This window comes from Physcomitrium patens, chromosome 22, assembly GCF_059467195.1.
Source record: "Physcomitrium patens ecotype Gransden chromosome 22, ASM5946719v1, whole genome shotgun sequence".
NCBI classification, from domain to species: Eukaryota; Viridiplantae; Streptophyta; class Bryopsida; order Funariales; family Funariaceae; genus Physcomitrium; species Physcomitrium patens.
This window is the reverse complement of record NC_143431.1, coordinates 2,567,067-2,592,141: the sequence shown is the minus strand read 5'-3', so window position 1 is coordinate 2,592,141 and position 25,075 is coordinate 2,567,067. Positions and strand designations below refer to the sequence as shown.

At 37.8% G+C, this 25,075-nt stretch overlaps 3 protein-coding genes across 9 annotated transcripts; all 3 read right to left on the bottom strand.

Annotated features, from left to right (window-relative positions):
* Positions 1-539: 539 nt before the first annotated feature.
* LOC112275099 (putative acyl-CoA dehydrogenase IBR3) lies at positions 540-8,725 on the bottom strand. Of its 7 annotated transcripts, none has more exons than XM_024505117.2 (18): positions 8,508-8,725; positions 7,320-7,569; positions 6,865-6,999; positions 6,338-6,481; positions 5,744-5,875; positions 5,437-5,625; positions 5,163-5,240; positions 4,867-4,980; positions 4,451-4,549; positions 4,026-4,152; positions 3,361-3,614; positions 3,016-3,210; positions 2,622-2,764; positions 2,244-2,328; positions 1,721-1,930; positions 1,418-1,570; positions 1,044-1,148; positions 540-838 (listed from the first exon to the last, which is right to left on the bottom strand). In XM_024505117.2, the coding sequence occupies exons 2-18, from the start codon at positions 7,452-7,454 to the stop codon at positions 644-646; spliced, it is 2,493 nt and encodes an 830-aa protein (XP_024360885.1). In that variant the 5' UTR covers positions 7,455-7,569; positions 8,508-8,725; the 3' UTR covers positions 540-643. The 7 variants fall into 7 exon arrangements, with proteins under 7 accessions (XP_024360885.1, XP_024360890.1, XP_024360886.1 ...); XM_024505122.2 differs by having other exon boundaries at positions 3,361-3,593; XM_024505118.2 differs by having other exon boundaries at positions 8,437-8,577.
* Positions 8,726-9,322: 597 nt separating this feature from the next.
* On the bottom strand, positions 9,323-13,018 carry LOC112275100 (uncharacterized). The gene is made up of 10 exons (XM_024505123.3): positions 12,580-13,018; positions 11,967-12,180; positions 11,656-11,781; positions 11,262-11,414; positions 10,974-11,109; positions 10,802-10,843; positions 10,594-10,685; positions 10,050-10,219; positions 9,743-9,820; positions 9,323-9,587 (listed from the first exon to the last, which is right to left on the bottom strand). Exons 1-10 carry the CDS (start codon positions 12,651-12,653, stop codon positions 9,494-9,496), a joined length of 1,179 nt encoding a protein of 392 aa, XP_024360891.1. The 5' UTR covers positions 12,654-13,018; the 3' UTR covers positions 9,323-9,493.
* Positions 13,019-22,975: 9,957 nt separating this feature from the next.
* LOC112275357 (agmatine hydroxycinnamoyltransferase 1) lies at positions 22,976-24,825 on the bottom strand. Its single transcript, XM_024505677.3, has 2 exons — positions 24,305-24,825; positions 22,976-24,041 (listed from the first exon to the last, which is right to left on the bottom strand). The coding sequence occupies exons 1-2, from the start codon at positions 24,704-24,706 to the stop codon at positions 23,139-23,141; spliced, it is 1,305 nt and encodes a 434-aa protein (XP_024361445.1). The 5' UTR covers positions 24,707-24,825; the 3' UTR covers positions 22,976-23,138.
* Between the last annotated feature and the right edge of the window lie 250 nt (positions 24,826-25,075).

Below are 25,075 nucleotides of genomic sequence, written 5' to 3'. Positions count from 1 at the left end.
TATTTTACATGTCAAATGTCATTTAAATTTTAAAATAAATTTACATATTTAGTATAAAACATAATAAGTAAAACAATAATTTAATAATCAACTCTTAAAACTAAAGTTAAATAATGATGATTAATTATATAAAAATTTAAATAAAAATAACAAATCTAAAAATAAATAAAGTAATATAAAAAATTTATTTATTTATTTATTGCAACTTTTGATAGGTATTATAATCAAACCAAGATCTTTAATTATAATAGTAAAAAACTTACAACCTAAAAAAAACATCCTACATTTTGAATCATATTCCTTAAATTATAATACAATAGCCTCAACAATATAAAACCTATACTAATAATTTGGAAAGTGAATATTGTTGATTATTTCCAATGCCTCAAATTTTGCCTTCGGAGACATTGATGCATAACCACAATAAGCGATGTATGGACAAGAAAATCAGCGACCCCATCTAAGATAAAGAAAGACGAGACGTTTTGATCCCTTTAATTGACCACATACTAAAATCATTCACAAATCTAGAAATCCTCTGGAGTTGTACTGTTTGTTTTTATTTTATGAATACGAGTTCAAGCAACATAAAAGGAAAACAAGACTCATCATAGAGTATGGAGTTTGAAATATGCGTAGTGCATTACAGCTTTGCTACACGCTGCAACTCAAGTTTTGCGATGGTACCAAGATGAACCTCATCTGGCCCATCTGCAAGCCTCAATGTGCGTGCACTGGCCCACAAATGTGACAATGGGAAGTCGGAGCTTACACCTGCACCTCCATGGACTTGGATGGCATTGTCCAGCACTCGCAGTGTTGTACTTGGGGCAGCAACCTTCACACCCAAATACCCACAATGTAATCAGTACAAAAGGCCAGACTTTTGTTGTAGAGGGAGCATCTGAAAATGTGATGCAAACAACTGCTCCCACAAGATCAAGGGATCGAAAACAAGCTGAAGAATCTGATGTCCTAGAGATACACGAGAAAAAGAAAATAAAAGAAAAGAATATAAGATTAACGAAGCACGATTGTTTTACTTTTGCCATAGCAATTGCACCCTTGGCGACTTTGTTGCCATACAAATCCAATTGGTGGGCAGCGTTTAGAACCAGGAGCCGAGTTTGCTCAATATCCAACCGAGACTGCAAAACAAGCCACTGAGGTTTAGCAGAAAAGAAGTTCTACCAAGCCTCTTGACCGTACACAAGTTCGACTATTGCCTAGACTGGTGGAATTCCCTTGTCTTGAGGAACACTTGGTGTAGGAACTTAGTTTGACTTCACAGCCAGAAACAAATGACTAGGCAGTCAAGGACTAGAGTATGAAGCAGTATCGTTTGCTTGGTTATTATTATAAATTCCCAGTGTTGAACGCAACTGATCATCGAATGTCGAAAAGCACTATGACAGACCTGAGCAAGCATCTGAGCAAACGAGCCATGTTGTGCAAGAGTTTTTCCAAACGCTTTTCGTTGATTTGCCCGCTTCACCATCAAATCCATGCCACGCTCTGCTGCGCCCACTAGCCTCATGCAATGATGCAGACGTCCTGGGCCTAACCTTCCCTGTGATAAAATCCAGAACGAGAACATGTTAGTATAACATGCGTATTTCAACGTCCGTCTGTGACACTTGAATCATCTTCTTAAGTTAGCACTTTCAATATTCTCAAAGGTGGCAGAAAAAGCAGTTTATGGGACTTTAAGCTTGCTTACCTGAGCAATCTCGAATCCTCGGCCTTCACCGAGTAATAAATTGGAGATAGGAACCCTAACATTCTCGAACTTAATTTCTGCATGCCCATGGGGAGCATCATCAAAGCCAAAAACTAACAATGGTCGAACTATCTTAATGCCAGGTGTCTTGATATCTACGAGCACCATTGACTGCTGCTTATGTAAAGCAGCATTTGGGTTTGTTTTACCCTGTACATGCAAAGAATAAAATTATCAACTACAATATCCAAACCAATTGATTAAAGAAATGTTACTAGTTGCAGTAGCTACTAATGTTCATTCACACAAATTTGAGTGCATTCCAGTAGCTTGGCTTGGTGTAAAACAATAGTATAATTATAAGATCAACTACAGCTAAAGGAACTTACAGAGCAAAAGAGAAACTCTAAATGTTTCATTATAGTACTTGTAAATCAGCAATAAACTAAAACACTGCCAGATACATTTTTTGAAGTCTTAAAACATCCAGCTATCTGGTAGTCTGCTGTTTAAAAATACTGACCATCACTATGAGCAACTGGCAGCGTGGATCCATTGCACCACTCGTCCACCATTTGTGACCATTGATGACATACTCCTCCGCTTCTCTGAAACAACTCAAAAATACGTAAGTGACGAAAACCTCGGCTTAAATAAGCCAACCATATCAAATAGATATGGTTCCTCAAAGATATGGCCACCACAGAGAGAGAGAGAGAGAGAGAGAGAGAGAGAGAGAGAGAGAAAAAAAAAAAAAAAAAAAAAAAAAAAAAAAAAAAAAAAACACCAAGGGAAGAAATTCACAAGACTAAAATACAAAAACCTGAATTCACTCTGTGTTTTGGGGGAGAAGAAGGGGGAGTTCTGGGAAAAAGCTTAGCTGCTTGTGTGTATGACTGACCTGACAATAGAACACTCGATGTTGGTCGCATCAGAAGATGCCACGTTAGGCTCAGTCATGGCAAAGCCAGAGCGTATCTTCCCTTCTAACAAAGGCTTCAACCACTGCCTCTGCTGCTCGGGGTTTCCGTACCTTAACAACACCTTCACGACATGAACAACATCTCAGATTACATCTGATGAAGAAAGAAAACAATAAAAGAAGTTTTTGATCCAGGTTACTATCCCAATGCTACCGATAATGCGAACTCGAAACTGTAAAAGTTCTAAGATTGTTTTCCAAGTATTTAACAATCTTACAGCAAAAATTGCTGTGCATACTACAGTTGCTTAACATGTTTGCAGTAATTTTAAATATTCTGACAGATGACTGTAACTCTGGGTAAACTATGTACCTCCATGTTTCCTGTGTCAGGAGCATTACAATTAAACATTTGAGGAGCCCACATGGAGCGCCCTAAAATTTCACACAGGTGAGCATACTCCAAATTGCTCAATCCTGCTCCCACTAGCCGATCAGCTGCATCTTTAGAACGCGAAACTTTCTCATCTTCAGATAGTAGATTTGAAGCAAGAGCTGCACTGTCTGCCTGTTTTCTTCAATATTCACATGAAATTTGAAACTGAATCGTCCGATTCCATCTTGAATCTTGCATGTATTCACAATGCATAAAACTTCGACATCAAATAAATCCTATGTCAAACATACAACAAAACATGAAGATGAGGCACAACATTACCGGTATCCACAGGTTCCAAAGCCCTTCTGATTTAGCCAATTTCTTAAGCCGCTCTTCGGTTGGATGAATGGTCCACCTATCATTGGAGGAATACATCAGATCACTGAGCTCCTTCTCACTAGGGTAGATATGCTTTTCCATGAAGAGGAGTAGCCTCTCTCTTAACTTCTGAACCCTTGCGGAAGGGGAAAACCCAAGGGACTTGTGATGGCTGCTTTCAGCTCCTGAACTCTCTGCAAGCGTCTCCAATGAATCTAATTTAATCACAGTAACAACCAAAAGGAAGTTTCCGAATTGAATAAACAAGATGAATGCTGAAAACTGAGATACGCATGTATAAGAACTGCATTTTACATTGAGAACAGCAAGGATTCAGTTTATACGGTGGAGCATTCTATCAACATTAACTATAAAATGTTTGCTCAACATGCTCATCTAATCAGTCCACCCATCTGCACTGTTACAGTGAGTTAACCTAGTAGTACTGAAACGACCGATAAATATTATTTTTAAGAACGAGAAAAGATCAAATTTATGGTTGACCCTTCGCGGCAATGCCACCGAATCCAATAAAATAAAATAAGAATACATACAGCAATTTTTAATCAACACATGCGATTTAGTTGATAAGATTGATACACTAAAAGTGCTATTTCGCCAATTACCTGGAGCAGAGTGAGGAGGCAAAGATTGCAACATAGGTCCTTGTTTAACCAGTCTGAGAGCAACAGCAGCAAAGAAGAGCGCCATTTTCCCCGCAACCTCTGCTCGCTGACCACCAGAAGCATTGCCCTACCAAACCAGCAAATCGGGAAATCTTCATCCTACAATCTGACGCATTTGTAAAGTAAACATATTGGAAGTACAGAAATGTAGGACATTCAGAGTAAATGTGTTCTCCTCAAGGATACACTAAGAGCCCAATTGTGATATCTCGCAGGTCATAACTGCATCGATTTGTCAAATACGAAAGCTTCAGAATGATAAACTTGACCATGTTGGAATAAACGTACTCCTACGATCAATGCCAGAAAAAATTGTCACTTATTCCTTCTAAGGCTGGACATGTCAGCAAATAAGCTCAACAAACCTGAAGCATACGCAAATAAACACCAGCATAGATGGCAGCAGATCGAAATAACGAAAGAGCGGTGTAGAAGTTCCATGTGTCAGCTGGCCAAGGCACACCCTGCACTCATGCTCTCTGGTAAATAAAAGAAACCGTGATCCCTTAAATGGTACTACGCAATCCACAAATCTATGAAAATTTGCCTTCATCTATACATACATTACAAAAAACTTCACTAAAAACTCAAGCATATTCAAATACGTGGTTGAAGATGTGTAATATTCGAATATGTGGAATAAGAGCCTTGATAGTTATGCATATTTTCTATGACACTATGAAAAGACTGGAGAAATCGAGAACCTACAAACTCCAACAGCAATCGTGCAGCTAATCACGTTGAGATGCAAGGACGAACAATCGTAATACGCTGTACTTACTGTTGCACTACAGTATTCAGCAAGGTATTCTTGTAGAGTTGGTATTCCTTCTGTGAGAGGTTCATCGAAACCAAAACCCTTCGCTGGACTCTGATTGTTATTTATCACATAAGGCTGCAACCAAAAGCAAACAACTTATTGAGAAGCTAATTGACGGAAAAAGCACTGAATGATTGGTTTAAAAACAATTACTACTGACAGCAGCTACATGGTCTAATAATAAAAATAAAAATAACAATAATAGATAAAAAAAATTACACTGAAGTACTTTCACACAACGAGCTTTTCAAGTGTACCACACAGTTGTAGGCAGCATCGGACATCTGATTCCCAAGTGTTGATAACTCCCAATCCAACACACCAATCACACGATTCTGCAACACAAAAAATAAGAAGTAAAACTCCTCAACTGTTGTGCTTAGAATACTAGCGACTACACCAAAAGACTAACTGCTAAAGGAACTCTCCTTGATAGTACACCAGTGGCCATTAAAAACTGGTAAAGCAACTCAATTTTCTTACATCGAGAACCTTCAAAACTCCTCTAAAATCGAGCAGTCAAAGACTTACCTCAGTTGGATGGAATATGAGATTGTCAAGTCGGAAGTCTCCATGCACAATTCCAGTTCTTGAGCCAGGATACCCGTCCTCTGACGGAATGTTCTCTCGTAACCATTGAATAAGTTCCATCATATTGGGGTCTGGATCAAGCTTCCCTTCGCCTGTGGATAAATGGTATTGTGCGGCCCATCTTTCAATCTGTTCAAACGGTGACGAATCCCCCTAGGTCTCAACTCTGAGAGTAGCGCACAAGACATTCGAAATTTAATTCAAAGAGGTCAAACAGAATTCCAATTGATATGAAAAAATCGCAAACCTGTCTCTTGCAGTAGTTTTCCTTCCGACCATATTGGCCCAAACCTATTGCATCAACATCTACTGAATGAATAGCAGCCAAAACTCTGGCCATTGCAACATATATGGCCCTTCGTTCCTTGGGATCCACATCCTAAAGCATAAGCAGAAAAAGTTAAAATCAGACATCTTCCAAGATTATACACAAGCATCTTCCAGCAAATCAATTACACTTTCCTCTTGGTATATTTCACAAGTTCCTCAAAAACCAATATATAAGAGAACCCTGGAAAACCAAGGAAAGTAAGCTATTAAATCCAGGAACAAGGGGTCTGGTGTAATGTTCACTAGCCTTAAACAATATGCACTGCCCTAGAATAAATGAACGCCAACGTAGTTCAAGTTTGGACATTTGTGAAACCTCCGTGAAACTTGACTCATTCTTATGTGGTAACTACTGTTAAGGAATCGAACGTCTCTTTTCTTTTGATGTTGTTGAAATTATTGAAATCATTGAAAATTTTGTCCCCTCTTTTCTGAAAATTTTGACAACTTACATTATTTCAAGCCACTGAAACACACCATCAAAATATCACTTATGGAGTGTAGATCTTACTGGTAATGTTGGATTCACAAACAAACGTCCTTCCAAGTGCTCCATGACATAAAATGGAGTGCCAATAACAGTAGAATCAGTGCACAGGCAATACACACGTGGAACCGGCACGTTCGTTTTGCCTTCGCCTAAAGCAGATAGGATCTGTAAGATCACATAACAATGTCAATGACAAGGGCCCTCAGAACCCAATCCTAGGTATGTGCATCAACAAAACACTAAGTATCTGATACTGAATTGTTTGAAGTTTTAAATCGAAATGAAATCGTATCAAATAGCAGTCTTATCTGAGACCAAAACATCTGAAATCAGATATCTTGATACAGTCTGACTATCTCATATTAGATAATCTCAGAGACGAAAAATTAAAGCACGGAATTCAGTCATAAGGGCATTCATCTTATAAATTTAGGCAGTATCATTAATGTATTAAGACCTTATAAGATTAAGTAAAGGTTCTACGTCGATTGGCTCACATCTAACCATAACAACAAAAATAAGGATAGGAATAAAATTATAGCAAGTACCAGATATTCACGCTCAACAGCGTGAGCTGATTGCAGAATATGCCCTGGTGGTTTTTTTCGAAGCACGTATCGTTGAACTGTTCCATGGAGCTCCACTTGCACTAGGTACGTGGGATTCGATTGCCCATGTCCGAACTGCATTACATATCAAGGAAGGATGCGTAGAAACAGCTTAAGGAGGGACGCACGAAGCTCTACATAGCAATTGACATCATGCTCATACACCTCCGCATGGTTTCCCTTAAGTTCAACACGAGTTTCAACATGCTTGACAAAGTTGCAGATGTATAAAAAATGCATATTCATAATTGCAAGTGTGACAGAGCATTTAAAAATAGTCTTTAGACCCTGAGATTCACAAGCCATGGCGAAATTGCTCTACGTGTGTTGAGCAACTTCCTCCACAAAAAGTTTGATATTGATCTTCCAAATAAAACAGAAAAAGATTCAATTACCTGAAACAACTGAAAAAATGCAGGTGGATGCAGAAAACCTTTGACATTTGCTTGCAAGTAGCTCAACAGGCGCCCTTCGTCGAGCCGATGAGCAGAATGTACAGGGACCACTATGTCCGAGGTTGATTTCGCCATACTGCTGCTTAATGTCCAATTGGAATTTACTGACCCGAGAAGTCGATTCCAACTGTAGAATTAGTATTCAAGCCAAAACACGAATCTGTTGTTTTTGAAAAGGGAATGCCAACAACTGCGCCAAAAAGACAAACGTATGAAATTGAGAGTCAGACAAGTACCAAGGATAGTTGATAGAAACACGATAAACATTTCTAAAGTTTCTAAAACATAACACCCTTAAGCTCCCACCATTCTCCTAATCTCGTAAATGTATATCCCAAGGCAGGCTCAATTTTGTGTGTTCCTACAGCATGTACATAACTTTAACCAGGTCATATCTGAGATCGAAACCTAGATCATATAAGATCCCAATCTGGTAACGGAGTTCATGTACGAGACTCCTCCAATGAGACTCTTCTTATACAATCTATATCATTGTAAATCTAGAAACCTCAAATCCGTTTAAGAAACTTTGGACATGTCAATATGTTTTAGCAAACATGAAGGAACGCAAGAACATACAAATCTATCCGACATGACGAGTTTTAGATATGGAGTTTTTTTCGTGCACAAAATCTACAAGCCTATCTCTTGATTTGTCAGCTTTATCAGAGGTTCTAAATTCAACTTCAGAAACGCCTTTCTAATCGATGTCGGGTGAACTTCTCTCTCAGCACAATTTTCAGTCCATGAGATATAAATCAATGAAGAGACGCCCTCAGTAACCAAAGCAAACTAAACATCTCCGCTTCCTTGCTTCTCAGATCAGCAACCTTGTTCACAATTCTCACCCCAGCGAACCCTCCATGAAGTCAACTTCACAGTTTCCGATCAACTTTCTACGAACGAAAACCCACTCGCCTTTCTTCTTAACATCAAGCAAAAGCTGCAGCAGCAACCTCAGCTCTGCGATAGCAACCTTTTCTCTTACTAAATTTCAACTACCCAAAATGAAACAGACACATCAAGTCCCCAGAAAACGATAGAAACGTGTACAGACCTCCCCGAGACAAGCACCCAGCGGAACATGCGCAATCCATCTCAAACACCACAAGACGACCACTCACTTACCTACAAATAACTGAAAAACCCTCCAAAAACTGTAAAAATTGTGGGATAGCTCCGAGTAATTCAAGAAAAGACTAACGACGGAGGAACAGAGTAAATTCGGTTAGTCCAGGTTGTCCCCAGTGCACCGAGATATCAGGCGGTAGCACGAGAAGAGATGGAAATTCCTCGTCAACGTCGCCATGGACACGGCCATAGCTCGGCTGTAAGATCAATTGAACAAAACGACGAAAGGGTGTGGGTGGATGTAAATGTTGCAAACGCAGAGAAAATGCCTGTGGACCGCAGTCAGATTTTGAATGAGACCAGTTGCGTGTCCCGATAGAGTCAGAGGTGGCTGTCGTAAAGCCTGTTGTCCATTCTCCTCATGGTACTAGCGTTTAGTACGGTAGCTTCAGTGACGCAAACATTGCGTTGCTAGAATCCCCGTGTAGGAAGCACTCTCTCGGAGATGGTGTTCTGACTACGGTTGGTGGGGCACCCACCGTGACGCCCCCTAACGTTTAAGAGAAGGTTCGTGTTAATGCTTCCAGCATAAATTCCTTCTAGATGATGTTTGCGGAGATATTGCGAAGAAAATTCACGGTTCTGTTGGATGTTGTTTCTGATACGTTGTTAAGTAATAATGGCCAATTCCTAACCCCCTCTATAAGTTCCTTAGTTCGTCGCTCCTTCCGTGCCGTCATCTTCAACCAGCTCAAGACAATAGTGTGCACAGCACACTTGTACTTGCAATTACCAGCTCCAGACATGATTGCAACAGAGTTAGTTATTCTGGAGTTCCGTGGTATCCCAAAGGGGGGGGGGGGGGCAAAGGATTTGATTCAAGAATGGTTTTAACAAAGTTTGTATAACAAGGTCAAGAGTGAGCTCCAGCGTAGTAAACAAGCGTAGTAGCATGGTACACAATAGTTTGATGAAATCGATGAACAAGCTAATACACCAAACTCTGAAGTGCTAAATCACACATCTTCACGAAGACGATCATATCATGCTGCTGGTTCGACGCTTGTTGTGACAGCACCCGTGTCGCCACTTTCTGTAACTTCCTGGTACGAACCGGTAACAGCATCATACATAAACCTGCACAGTTCATGTCATAAACTTGAGATGCCTGATCAGATATATGCGGGGTCTACTTTAAGAAGAGAATACCATAGAAATGAAGATCTTAGTGCAGACTATGTACATAATAAACTCAAAAATTCACAAGTCGATCTTCATAATATAAATTTTACCATTTTCCAGATGCAGCATTGCAGAAAAGTCCTGTGTTCTTGTCATAAAAGTGCCCATCATCAGCATTGTAGTAATAACTACACAAACCAACATGAAGTTAATCAGGAAAAGCTTTGAGAATGCAAACACTCAATACCTGCATCAACTTTCAAACTGAATCTGTCTAAAAAGACATCACACAAAAGGTTCTAAAGCTCTAAACCCATAGAAATATGTTGCAACAAAACAGTTGCAAAACTGCACTTCAACATATTACAAAAGCCGCATCAATGTAAACCAAAGTACAAATGTAAAAATAAGCAATACCCTGAATTTGCATCATAAACATATCCGGGAAGCTCGAGCAAGGTGGTGCTTGGTTTTTCCACTTGTGCTTCAGAATTGCCAGCAGTAACTCCTGCTGTAGTGGAAGGAGGCACGTCGTCATCCCCACCGAACATATCAAAAGCATCATCATCCCCAGCGGCAGATTGCACCTGTAATCCAAATATATTCAATTTACTTCCTTATTTAAATAGTTTGAAACCAATATACCAATTGGATTGAAAATGCAATAATTGTCGCAGATTTAATGATCACAGGGTGGTCCAGTCAAATGTAATTCATAGGACAAGTAAAAAGAAAGGTTCAACCGGCAAAATGGATCAAGGACGCAGCATCAAGTCAGACATTTTAAAGACAACAAGGGCACAAAAACAAAAGAATTCGAACTCATCTGTAGCAATGCTTCCTAATTTTATATGCACTCATCTCATTAGTCTTATATGAACAATCCCACATGTGCATCATTGTCGATTAAGTTCGGTTGCATGAAGTCAATAAAATTGCCTAGATATGATCTTAACGGCACCTGAGAAGAGTGCTGCATTGTCGCACTTCCAGCAAGTCCATTGCTACCACTTGTTTCACCTTTTCTAGCTCGAGCAAGGGCCTCATAACCATCTGAATAAGAACCAATTCATCTTAGGAAAAAACACTACTTTAATGAAGTGTTCAGACAAACTGGTTATGAGCGATCATATGGACCAGTTTCGGCAAAAAACTGCATGCGTACTCACCGGCTTCGCGTTGTAAGGTTTCTTTCTCTTCGTTGTAGATATCTGCACAGTAGTATTTAATGAGGAACATTGTTGATTGCTTTATACATCCTTAAGCATAGAATGCACAATAAGAATATCCAATAAATACACAACAAATGCATGTTATGAAACAATCGATTAGAGATCTTACTGTAATCGCCATTGTCTAACAGCTTCATAGCATCCTCTGTCAGACGATCAAAAATTAGCTTCGTCTCTCCAGTCATCTTTGAAGCCCATTTTTTATCCTTCGTTACTCCTCGCAATCTTCTGAAAGCTTGCAAGATCTAATCATATATATGACTCAACATTAATGAAATAATTCACACGGGCACTAAATTCCAAAAGCAGCAAGATTTTCACACCGCCGAAGTGATCAAAAGCTTGACAGTAGAAGAACAAGACGTGAAATTCAAAACAAGGTCTGAGATTAATCAACCGTTTCACCAGGTTGAAGAGTGTTCGCGATTCGCTTTTGAATTATCCACCGCTCTTCCTTTGTGAGTTCAGTATCTTCTTTTTCCATCTCTCTTTCCTTCAGTTTCCTCGCTTGAAGACTCTCATCAACTTTTGCAGTCTCAAACCATGCGTCCTGCTCCGAAAGGGATGCTTTAAGTGCAAAGGCACCACAATTTACTGAGAAAGAGAAAACAAGGCAAAAGAATATTGATAGAGCACTACAGGCAGTGACCAAATCATGGACGTGTAGTAGTCCAAACCAGTTCAACTGTCGAGGGGAAAAATTTCCAAATTCGATAAGTGGAATTTGTACTTATTCCACTCACTATCCATGTTACAGAAACCATACATTAAGAGGAATGTGAAGAAACTACCTTATCATCGTCGTTCAGCCGGTACTCAACATAATTCCCTTCGGCATCAAAATAGCCTTCTTCTCTTTCTTGATTCAGATTAAAAGGTTCAATAGTAATGCCGTCTTCAACTCTAGCGGTGTCACCCTGAGAAAAAAGCATATGACGACCCGAAAACATTAAATGGGAGAAAGAAAGAAGCAGCACAGCTCCTAAATGCGATAGGTCACTACACAGAACATGCATACATAGCAATCAGCAGATATTTATAAAGACAATCTAAAGAAGTCAAGCTGAGAAGAACTCCAACAAAATATCGCGGAACAACAGACCTCTACTTCGGCAGCAACAACATCATCACCCAATGAGACATCCTCCGAACTAAGAAGCTGTTCGTTGAGCACAGTACGCAGCATCGCACGGTTCTTTGCAGCCAGTCGTGGATCTGTGGACAAAATAGGGCCTCCATCTTCCTCCTCGCCCTCTTCCACAACTGTCCTTGGGCCAGAGTCCTTCTTCCCCTTAGGAAATCGAGCTTTTTTAGACCTGTAAACACCCACAAAGTTCCAGGTAGTGTTCTCAACTTGATTCAGCCCAAATAGAAGCAATTGCAACGTGATCATATTCTCTTCGGCCATTCACATCTGAATATAATCCGGCTATTTCTATATCCTCCACGTCTCCACACTGTCCATAATTGATTGATACGCTAATTAAATTCGACGACGCAGCTTAACTTAAGCATCCTCTACATTTTCTCTGTACATGAACGCAGAAGAAACAGAAAATAGCGAAACGAGTTGACCTCTCGACAAGCATCCCAGCCACACTAAACAAATAGTGAACAAACCAGAAAAACCACAAATGCGCTATTAAATCCCCATGCTCGCAACACCAACCACATAAAGTGGCAAGCAAAAGCTTCCGAGAAGCACAGAGTCTCACCTTGAGGCATCACTTTCGTCCGGCTCGTTAAACAAGAGGTCTTTCCTCGTGCGCTTCCTAATCTTCCCGTCCATGGCGAGCCGCTGTTGCTCAGCTCACAAGATTCCGAACGCTGCTACAGTTCGCAAACGAAAACAACAACGCAAGTACGCGCAAAAATATTGCAAGGCTCAGTATCAGGCAAACATTACAATAGAACAGCAGTAGACGCAAAGAGACAACTCATTCTCTCTGCACATGAGCTCAGACTATCGAAAAAACTTCAATTAGGGCTGGGATTGTGGGGGCGTTGGCGGTCAGTCTCGAAGCCTCCATTCAACTTTGGTTTTTCTGAGCCCCTTTGCCAAGGTGGAGGTGCGTGCCATCAGCTTCTCCTCTTCACTTATTTTATTTTAGGGTGACACTCTACAGTGCTGTGCGATCGACTTGTAAGAGTGGAGTATGAAGCAAGTCGTATATTCAATCGTCCATGAACATTACAAGTATATACAATACAGCGACGTAAGAAAATAGTAGTCATTATCCATAAGTCCATTAATCCTAATAATTTTGGAAAGTCATGGGACACAGGGTATCATGTTGGATAGAAGTGGCAAAGTAGCCACACATCAATTCCAATGTTGGGGTCTACAAATTTTGAAGTGAGTTTGAAGAAAACACGTTTTTTTTAAAGGTTCAATAGATCACATACATATAATGTGAGATAGACACCTGGAACAAATTTAGGAATTGGTTTCTAAAAATAAAGGCATAAGAGTACAAGTCCTTGTGGAGTAAAATGCCATGATTGTATTTTTAAAAGAGATATAACAATATGGTATGATTTAGTCAAATATTAAATAAAAATATATATAGGTTGGCTTTGCCATCAAGGAACAACTTCCACATTAAAACAATAAGAGTTGAGTTCTTGAAGTTTGCATTAATTTACAATTGGGGTCTAAAAATTAGGACATATTACAAATTTTTAAGCCTGTGATTCAAGGCTTAGAAGTGCAATCTATAGCATATAAGGAGGTAGATAATTAAAAAAAGAGCCTTAATGAATGTCACCAATGGTAAAGAATGATAGATAGCTAAAGATAAATAAATAAATTAATTAATTAATAAACTTTTGTTCAAAACATGATGTGTAAAGTTTATGAACTAATAGTTTACAATTGCCTAAAATCAAACCTTGGCCTCTATAAAGTAAGTATGAAGTACTAACTAAGCACTTTAGCTTCTATAGCACATACTACTTTGACAAAAAAATAATATATTTATAAAAATAGTCTACCATCTTTAAATTGTTATTTTGAAGTAACAAGTGGGCAATAAGAAGGTACAAAAGAGTTGAGTGGACTAACCTCACACATGATAATCTACTAAACAAAATTTATTTGATGTATTCAATTTAGATGTAGTTTTACAAAACCCTCTATGTAAGTGAGTGTTTAGGACTAAAAGTATGCATTGAAGTTATTATATGTATTATTAGAGCAATTAGACTTAAATAATCTACTACTTAAAAGAAAAATTAGATATTTTTCATATTCAAATAAATAGATAATTTAGAAAGAAAATGTCCAAATTTATGGTACTATAACTTTAATGATAAAAAAAAACAAAAAAAAAAAAAAAATTATAAAGTTGTTTGTTGTTGTAATAAACTCAATATAATTAATTCTATAATAAAATTATATTATTGTAGAATATTAGACATGAATAAAATTTATTTTTAATTTTTAACAAAAATAATACAAAATACTTATCATATAATAATTATAAAAGTATGTCATAAGTATATATTAATATAAAATAATTATTTTAGATATTTTAAAGGTTGTATTTGAAAAGAATTCAACTTAAGTACTTTCTTTTGAAAAAGAGTGGTATTAATGCAACTATAATCTAACATCACCTAACATTATAGTTTTTTTTACTACTACCATAACTTATTTTTATTAATTTTTAAAATTTAAAATTTGAATTTAAATTATTTTATATATAATTTAATAAAATAAAAGAACACACACACACACACACATATATATATATATAGAAATAATAACATAAAGTTAGAATTAAAACAATAAAAAAACATGTCTAGCAAATAATAGATTATAGTAGCAGTAACAATATCTTAAATGAAACAAGACTAGATTCTTTAAAGTCTAAAACCTTACCAATTCTATAACAACAAAGATCTCAATAAAATGTAAGACCAATCATATTAGAACAAAATTGAAAGTAACAAAACAAAATGGAACATGAAAGTTAGAACTCAGTAAAAGAGAATAGAACCAAACAGAATCAAACAAAACAAAATAAGAAAAAGGTAACCAAACTTTATTGAAAGAAAGAATCTAAAGCCATATCTAACCACATGCACAAATGGCCTCAATTGTCTTATTTATACTTTGTTCAACTATCTAGGTGTTACGGACATCGAAATACAGACTCAAGATCTAACAAGAAGTTCAAGAAGAACTGACAAGAATTAGATTAATCAGATGAATACAAGAACAACACCAGAGAGGTGAGCTAGAACTCCAAGAGATGTGTTGTTGAGACTGAAGAACTCTTCAGCCTCGATTCCAATATATACTCCTATTTAGGAAGCTTCTCAAGCAACTTCTACCAATTAGGAAGCTTCTAGAAGGTTACAGAGACTTGCTTCTAGAAGGTTCCAGAGACTTGCTTCTAGAAGGTTCTAAAAACTTGTCTCTAGAAGGTTCTAAGGACTATGTCCCTAACATCTTCTACCAACTAAGAAGCTTCTAGAAGGTTTCAGAGACTTACTTCTAGAAGGTCCTAGAAACTTGTCTCTAGAAGATTCTAAGGACTATGTCTCTAACATCACCCCCTCCTTTAGCTTCGAGGTCTCTAAGAAGCAATGTTGTTGTTGATTAGTACCAACGCAAGAAAATGAAGATCTGTCGCATAACGTCTGCTATGAACTCCAACTGTTGTTCACAAGGTAAGTAGTTCATTGGCCCTTGAAGCCAATGGTAGTGGCCCATGCCTTCGACTTCTAACCAAGCATGAACTTCTGTGTCCTTATTGTGAAATTGTCTTGCAAACATGCCTTCTGGCTGACCATCGTAAGCAGGCTCGAACTCAAATACAATAACCAATGATCGGTTACTCGGTATCCTCCGTCGTTATCATGGTGTAGGCAGTTCTTCATCTCGAGGTCGCCTTCGTGAGCTAGTTGGTTGAGATAATCTGATTGGCATAGTATCTATCTCTTGGCTATCCATATGAAAAGACCAAACTATAGCTACTGAAAAAATTCTATTTTATCTTGGAGAAAATAACTACATCAACTACGAATTTTGGTAGTGCTCTCCCCCTTTCTTATATTCTTGGGTGAGCAAGCTTCAGAAAGAAACTATTATCAAACTGGCTTAGGTTTATGAGGATGTTGTTGATGAAACTCCTGTACCTTTTGCGGCGCATTGGCGAGATTTTCAGTTGGCTCCCATGTTCGCTCATTAATGTCATAGTCGCACCAATGAATAAGATATTTCAACTTGCCCCACCTTTGCCGTGAATCCAATACCTTTTCAACCTCGTATTCTTCGTGGTTCTCGATTTCAATATTAGGTGGTGGACATTGCACTCTTCCAAGAAAAGACGACTCTCGATAAGGCTCCAACAGAGAAACATGAAAGACTAGATGTACATTCATAGAAGCCGATAATTCTAGACGGTACGCCACTGGATTGATTTGCTTCTGGATGATAAATGGTCCCAATCTTCGATAGTCCAACTTATCACATGGTCACTTGGTCTTAATATTCCGTCGAAGAAGCCATGCTTTATCTCTAATTTTGAAAGTAGGTGCTTGATTCCGAAATCTATCTGTAGATGCCTTGTAGGATTCTTGAGCGGATTGTAATTGAAGCTTCAACGTATTTTGAAGCTCTGATAATTGTTTCGCAAATCCTTCAACTGCTGGATTGTTATTTGTTGATGGACTCAATAAATCAAGCTTTGGATGATATCCATAGTTAGAAAAGAATGGTGTGTATTGACTCGATGCATGGAGGGTGTTGTTATACGCAAACTCGGCTAGCAGCAGATATGTAGTCCAGTCGTCTTGCTCATAGTTGATGCTGCATTGTAAGTATTGTTCCAATACTTGGTTCACCCGTTCCGTTTGGCCGTCAGTTTAAGGTTGAAAAGCCGAAGAAAGCTTGATATCCACCTTCAGTATCTCAAAGAGAGATCTCCAAAACTTTGATACGAACTGGGTTCTTCGATTTGATATGATATCATTTGATAGTCCATGATATCAATACACATTATCGAGAAAGAGCCTTGCCATGACTTCACTGGACGATGTCTTCTTGCAAGAGACAAAGTGCGCCATCTTTGTAAGCCGATCTACCACGACAAAGATGTTGTCAAATGAGTTCGATGATGGTAGGTCTGTGATGAAGTCCATGGAAACTGAAGACTATAGTCGACGTGGAATCGACAATGGCTGTAGGAGTCCATAAGGGCGATGTCGAGGATTCTTGAAACTTGAACAGATGTCGCAGGAGAGGACAAATTTTTTCACATTCTTCCACATTTGGAGCCACCAAAAATCTCAAAAAATAAGCTCCAAGGTCTTGTTGAATCCAAAATGTCCCGCAGTTGGAAAATCGTGGCGAGATTGAAGAACTCAGAGTCGTGCTGGTCCTTTTGGGATATACAACTACTCCTCAAAGTATAAAAGATCTCCCTCCACCTTGAACTTATCCTCATTGGTACGCTGCTTGATATCAATGGCTATTGAATCTTCAATGGTCACGGCACGTACCTAATTCAAGAAGTCAGCATCAATTGACACAATAGTAGTTCAAAGCCGAAATTGCTCTGGCTTCAACAATGTCGTACATTGTTCATCAAACGCTGCTTCTCCAGCCCCAATCCTATAGTTAATGGATTGCCAAGTCGAAGTGAACCATTGATAATCAACTCCAACACTAGTCAACATGATCAACATGGTAGTACAAATGAGTCAAACTCTCCAATTAGGATTCAAGTTAATAATTATGAAGTTCTTTAAATTTTATATTCACAAATTAGAAGAGTTTTATAGGGTGGTGAAATTTGCTGAAGAGGCCAAGGTAGTTTTGTTAGCGAAGAACAAAGAAGAAACTCATGAGGCAGGAAGGGAGCCAACTCAAGTGAAGTTGTAGATAGCACAAGGATGAGGATCGAGAGCAAGGTATTGTTCTTTAGCAACATTGATGTGGAGAACATTATAGATGATCAAACAACTTTGTAACATATTAATAATCAACTTCCACAACCACTATTATCAAAGTAACATATGAGTAGTACTATCAATATAAGAAAAAATTCTTTATGGAATGATGAATCAATAATAGTAACATTAGCAGAGTATGAGGAGAATTGAAGCATCAAAAAAGTAGCAATAAACTATGATATTCTATATACAACTTTCAAAAAGTGGTATTATGAAATGTGATCTTTTAAAACAAGAAGAGTTAAAGAAGTTTTAACTATAGAAGAAAAAAACAAACTTGTCAAATATATTTAAGCCATATGAGATAGGGACATAAGTTTTTTATCTATAACTTTAAAAATGAAGGTTTTTGAAATAACTAAGACTCAAAGCACTCCATTCAAGAATAAAATTTTTGGTGATGAAAGATTGAAGTGTTTTAAATAATGTCACTTTGAGCTTACAATAAGAGTTGAACAAGCTCTAGCATCTTCTAAACCAAAGGCACTATGCAAAGAAAATATGTAAAGTTTCTATGATAATCAAAGTAGGTTATATGCATCATATAGATATCCTCTAAAAATGATATAGAATTATGATGAGTTTAGTGTACAAGCAAGAAGAAATCGTAGTATACTTCTCATAGCTTGAAGATGTACTTCTCAAATACATCTTACTATATAAGATCAAAGAGAATGGCTATTAATATTAGTCTGCATGAATACACTAGAGGTCGGTCTTATATTAAGTGTTGTCTTACTTGGAAATGCACCGGCCACCTAGCTGTGGAAGGTGAGGTTGTGTTTCACAAACATCTAAGAAATCCTAATAGGTTTCATGCATATGAGAAGAATATAATCCAAATTTTTATTCAAAAGTAATAAAAAAATACTCTTCTTAGTAGTCTTATGTACATGTAAACCTCAATTACCTTGTTACTTTCATATTTAAGCAATTTAGATTTTTCTTATAAGCCCCAATCCTAATCAGTGAGCTTTGATAAGCTATAACTTCTAATCTGACTATCCACTTAATGTGAAATTTTGCAAGAAATTGTCAATATAAGTCTTCTATACGCTTAAGAATTTTCAGCCCAATCCAACTTACAAATTGTGAAAAAACCTCTAAAAACTACATTGATGTCACTTGGTTGCCAACTTGAAAGGTGAAGCAAAAATTTCAAAAGTGATTTCTCCTTCTCCAACTATTAACTTTGTCTTAAAATTGGCATACAGCTTGATCTTCAAGTCCTTTAATACCATGACAAATTTCACCTTGATCCAATTGGTAGATCTCTACATATCATAGAAATCCTACCAAATTATAAACTATCAACTTTCGATATGTACTTGTATCAATACCTAGATATCTCTCAATTGCACTATTGGATTACTAAAAAATTTTACATACACTTAGAAAACCTAATTATCTAAGTACTATCAAAATTTAAATTATAGATGTGATACCAATTTTACGAACTAGACGAGAGTGCTAGCCCTAATTTCATTGCATAAATCCCAAGTTGCCAATACAAACCTTGACTTCCAACAACAATCACTAACTCTTTCCAAATCCTACCAAAACCAATCTTATATCTCTGGAAGAAGTTCTAATCTAGCTCTCTAATCCTAATCTTTCATCTTCAAAAACCTATTTTGCCCTAGGTGGTCGTTTTCGTGGCTAGAGGTCTGATTTTGACCCTATCTCACAAACAATCGACCCCTTGGTATCAATCTAACCTATCCTAAGGATTTTTTTTGCCCAACCCTATCTTCAACTTAATCCTAGTATCAACTACACTAATTATTTATCTCTTCTAAATTTAATTTATCAATTTATGGCATTTTGAAGGTAGTAAAAGAGTTTCTATATCCTAGAAGGTAATAATAATAATCAACTTTTATCTACTTACTATTAAGGTAAAAAAATAACCTTTGAGGCTTCTATAAAAGCTATGTTTAGATACCTCAAATTATTATTGAATCAAGATAATTAGATGTTAATTAGAAATTCAATTTTGATTATAATTTTACTATTTATTTATATTATATCACGACATTGGTATATTGTCCTTCCATATTTTTAGAGGTGAATGTTTTTAACAAAACTACATAGAATATAGCAAGTTAGGTGCAACCATGGCAATACAACCTAAGGTTTGGTTCACAAGTTATTTTTATATTCTACATAGAGTTCTCATTTTATTAAGAGCTTGAGATGACTTTGTGGCATTTCACCTATATAAAAGCAACTATTGATTCTTGATGGACATCTGAGCTATATTACTATTGAAGTAGCAAGACTAGTACATGACAAAAGATTGAATATTCTAACTCTACCAATTCACACATCCCATGCTATGTGGCCTCTAGATATATTTGTATTTTGATCCTTCAAGACATACTTTAAAGAATACCAAAATCATTGGATTTTCAAAAAGCTAAACTAACTTGCCTAAAAACAAACTCTTGCATATTAGGTGTCTCTAAGCTTAAAACATGCTTTAATAGTGAATAATATCATAAAAGGTTTCAACTTTATTGGTATCTTTTTGCATGATAGAATAGCAATAGACAATCACATGGGATCCAAGCAAAACTTATACACAATTTTTAGAAGATGTTGGATAAGGTAAAAACAATGTATTAGAAATTTCGCAAATAATGAAGCTAATAGAATGGAGACTGTTGGTAAAGACTTACCTACTTTACGATTTCATAACATTGTAATAGACTTAAAATTGACTCCAAATTCTACTATTGAATATTTTTTTTGCTAGTGCAAACGTGTCAAATTTGGTGTTGGTAGAAAAGTTGACAGATTGGATTTTGAATGCTCTAACCCAAAATCTATAACTTTCTTTTTAACATTGCCTTCTATCACATATGTGTCCAATCTAAAGAAATATAATATAGATCTCGTAGTGGATTTTTTTAAATTATTAATATTAATCTCAAAGGCATATATGAAAATTGTGCAAAAAATATAAGATCAAAATCTTGAATGAAAAATAGAAAAAGAAAGAATACAAATTTGACATAAAGAGTCAAAATATAAAAGATTAGTAGATTTAGATAAGAGGAGGATTCTAAGAGAGGCTCACCAAGTTGTATTCGAAAAAGAATGAATCCTTAAGACTACACATCAAGAGATTGTCATAAAAGAGTATGCCTGCAAATCACTTGAATGAGATGTTTTGATAAAAAAAAATACACTTACAAGGTGCTTGAGCATAAAATACTCACAATTAGCTACATATAATAAAAACACAATATTAAGATTTGCAAGAGTAATGGGAGTCCTTACATTAAACTTGCTTAGTTTTTTAAGCTAAGACTCATGGATTATAGTTAGTAAGAGGATCAAAGAGACTATTGGGACAATCCAACTCTTTTAATCTTACATAGAACATAATGAAAAATCTTCATGATGTCAATAATATTAGTAAGTTTTCAATCACAATTATTGGTGCTATAAAGGATATTCTTTGTCAAAATAGAAGTTGTGATATGTACTATGATTGTGCCAACTCTGTATTTGGCATAGTAAAAGGATCCTTTGTCAAAATAGACATGGACTTAAATTGATGCAAGAAGCTGGAGACCAACCTAGGTTGATACCTCAAAATGGTCACCTATTCAAGCAAGCACAACAAAGCAATCACCAACTTACATTGGTATCGCAAAGTAGTCATCACCTCCGATCAGCATAGATATGTGGTAGCCAACTTTGGTTAACGCAAAGATGCAATTACCAACCACAATCATCTCGGTGGGGGAGTCGCTGACTTTGGTCAACATCAAGGAGTAGTTGCCATTATCAATTATAGCAATAGGATGGTCGCAAGGTCCAATTAATGCAAATCAACAATCACCAACCATAGTTGGTACTACAAAGAAATCTATTCTATCTATCAACATAAGATTGTTATAGGAGAGGTAATATAAGCAAAAAGTTAAGAGGGATTTAATAAAATTGTAGATTGAGATTGGAAGATGGAGCAAGTAAATGAACTATTTTTCATTTGAATAGATAATAGTTCATGTTGGTACAGCAAGTTGTATGTCAATCCAAGTTGGCATTGCAAAAATGTCTACCACCAAAATAAAAATTAGTCCTAATCAACTCAAGAAGTTGAATACCAACTTATGCTTACAAGTTCAAGTCGACGCAATGAGTTGGACGTTGGTCCAAGCTAGGATTACAAGGAAGTCATCAGCTAAGGTTCGAATAGATAGATAATACTTGACTCCAATCAATATAGAGATGTAGTTGCCAATTTTAATCATCCCAAGAAGAGGATAGTTGTCTCCGATTGGTATGAAGATTTGGTTGACATCGTTAGTTGTTATGGCAAGATAGTTGCTACCTTTGATCAATGCAAGGTGATAGTTGCCAACCCAAGTCGGTATTGCAAGGAGATCTATTCCAATTTGCACCAAATGAGTGTTGTAGAGGAGATAAATAAGTAAAAAGTTGAAAAGAATTTAGTGAAATTGTGGATTGAGATTGAAAGATGGAGCATGTGAGTTACTATTTGGAATGAGCAAAAAGAAAGAAGAAAGGCAGTAAGAATCCAACTTGAACATGGTGAATTAGTTACAACCAAATGTTTGAATTTTCATATCTTCTTTTATACACTTACGTCCATACGTTTGATGGAATTAGATAAAGTTTTGTAGCATTAATATGTACCACTTATCATAATTTTGTAAGAATTAGATTCTTGAATTTGCAACCCTACATCAATTGGAATTAAGTAGGCCTATGTGTACATGATAGGAGGAAGAGAGTGTTTAGCTAATATAGTTACATATATTCTGTTTCGAGTCAATTTGTATGAAATTACTTGGATACCTCCTCTTTTGAATTTTCCTACAAGGGGTTATTTTTTTGCACTTCTCCACCTACTAGGTAGCTGCTAAAATGCTTCAAATATCAGAAATGGATGGTCTACCGAACATGTTGGATTGTTCCATCTTGTTTTTTGAGGGCTGCTGCTGACTAACTGGCAACCAATTGTTCGATAGCTCTAAAATATTCCTAGAATATTGGAAAATACAAGATCAAGAGTATGGACTTTTTTAATACATAATATTTTAGATATATATATAAGCCATTTGACTAGGTGAAGGGTATATTAAAATAACTCAGGGGAGCAATACGGGGTTTCTGTTCATCCAGTAAGAGGCATCAGTTGAATATATTGCATTTCCTGAAGAGCTATCTTACACCGAGTTATGTTGAGTATTGTGCAGTTTTCTACAAAACTGCACAATGATCTTTCTGTTTGCATGTCCATATTTCTGCTTCAGGAGAGACTAGTGAAACCCTAATTCGGGACTTCAAAGCAGATGTTTTCGAACTTGGCCATGTCGTCCTCGAACAATGTGAGGATGGCATCAACACTGCCATCTTGAGTGTGAGAAGCGTTGAGAACGATGAGCCCTTCAAAAGGGACGTGGGCAGGGCCGGCATACACAGGCGTGCCCCATCCGAAGTCCAATTTGTAGAGCGGCATCTGTAACCAAGACGTGACCTTCAGGTCAGGGCTTAATACCGTGCTCAAGGTTCTGCCAAAGGAAGCAGTATTCTGGCGCCGGTGCTCGATGTAGTCGATTGCTGATCGGATGTAATCGTTATCAAGTCTTTTGATGGAAGCGTGTACAACACCTGCAGCGTACGAGAGGGGTTCCTCCGTCAATTGTGTCACAAAGGTCCGGGCGCAACTGTGGAAGATAGCATTGCCGTAATAATCTTCCGAGATTGAAGGGGTCAGTCGGCGCCTCACATCGCAGAAGATGGTAGTTCGTGTCTCGATGTCACCGCTCAATCCACGCGCCTTCGTAATACACCGCCATAAGTGCCCAGTCAGGCTCTCGAAGGTGGAGTAGGTGGGGAAGCCGCGCTCGTCGTTCTCTTTAACGGCTTTCGACTTAATTTTCTTAACCATGTCGAAACTAAAGCGTATTTTCTTTGTAGCGACGGGACGGTTGTTAGATGTGACCTCAGCATCAGGCTTAGGCAGGGGGATCACATATTCGATATGGTCGAATGTTGGCGTTGGCTGGTCCCTGGGCATCAGAGCTGCACGATCATGGCGTATGGATGACAACGGGAGCCCTTTGCACGCAGACGCCCACGCGTTCATGAATTGGCTAGCCCCCGTTCCGTCGGCAACTTGGTGATATCTTGCAACACCTAACGTCAACCCACCACACTTAAACTTGGTGACCTGGTCACGATGAACTTAAGGTGTTAGCGCAGTCACAAATTCATCTACCTCTTTCAGAGTTCCAACCCTCGCGAATACGAACTGAACTGCAATTTCGCGACAAGTCAGTCGCCTACCAGGTAGTAGTTTACGATTTTACAAATGAAGACATTGAAACCATACTGTGTACTTCATATTGCACTACTAGAGACATCTATCGCCAATGGCGCGACTTTGTGGCAGGACAACGAACATCAATTTCAGAGTTGGACGACAACACTCACCTGAACAAGCAGAAGCTCTGGTACACCACGACTAGGAGGTACCATACTTTGAAGCAAAGGCGAGGGATCAAACGGGAAAACATCTTGCAAGCACCCGTCCGCCACCGCTTCCACAAACACTACTCCGTCGTCATTCAGCTCAATGGCAGGTCTGCCTGTCTCGTCAATCACGAGGCGTCCAGCCCACTCTCTGTACTCGGTTAGCACCCGCCCCAACGCCCCTTCTAACACCTGCACGACGTGATCAAAGCTGACCCCCTTGCTGGCCTTGTATGCAAATATCACTCCGACGTGCAACCTGGGCACCACCAAATCCGAACTGCTTAACGGCACCACCTTCGGTACCGCATTGCTTCTATCAGCTGGCTTCACCAACCGCGGCAACCCCCTCTCGATTTTCATTTCTCCACAAATCTCCTCCGCTCAACGGACAACCTGCACAGTACCTATTCAAAGCTCTGTTCAAAAAAGCCGACGATGCGCAAGCTGTTAAACAGCAGCAGAACAGGAAGAAAGGCTTCAGTGACAAACGTGGAATTTTCCTTGCAGATAGAATGACTTATATACAATTCTCCGTTAAGGTGCAGCAGAGTTCGAAATCCTAAATCTACGGCTTGCATGTTGGAGCAAAGAAAAGCAGAGTTCAAGATCCCAAATCTCCTGCTTGAATGTGGGAGTAAAGTATCCTCACCGAAGTCTACTAAACTCAGTTCCTAACTACAGAAAGCTGACATGTGACAGGTTCATGTTCACATAAAGATCACCTGAACC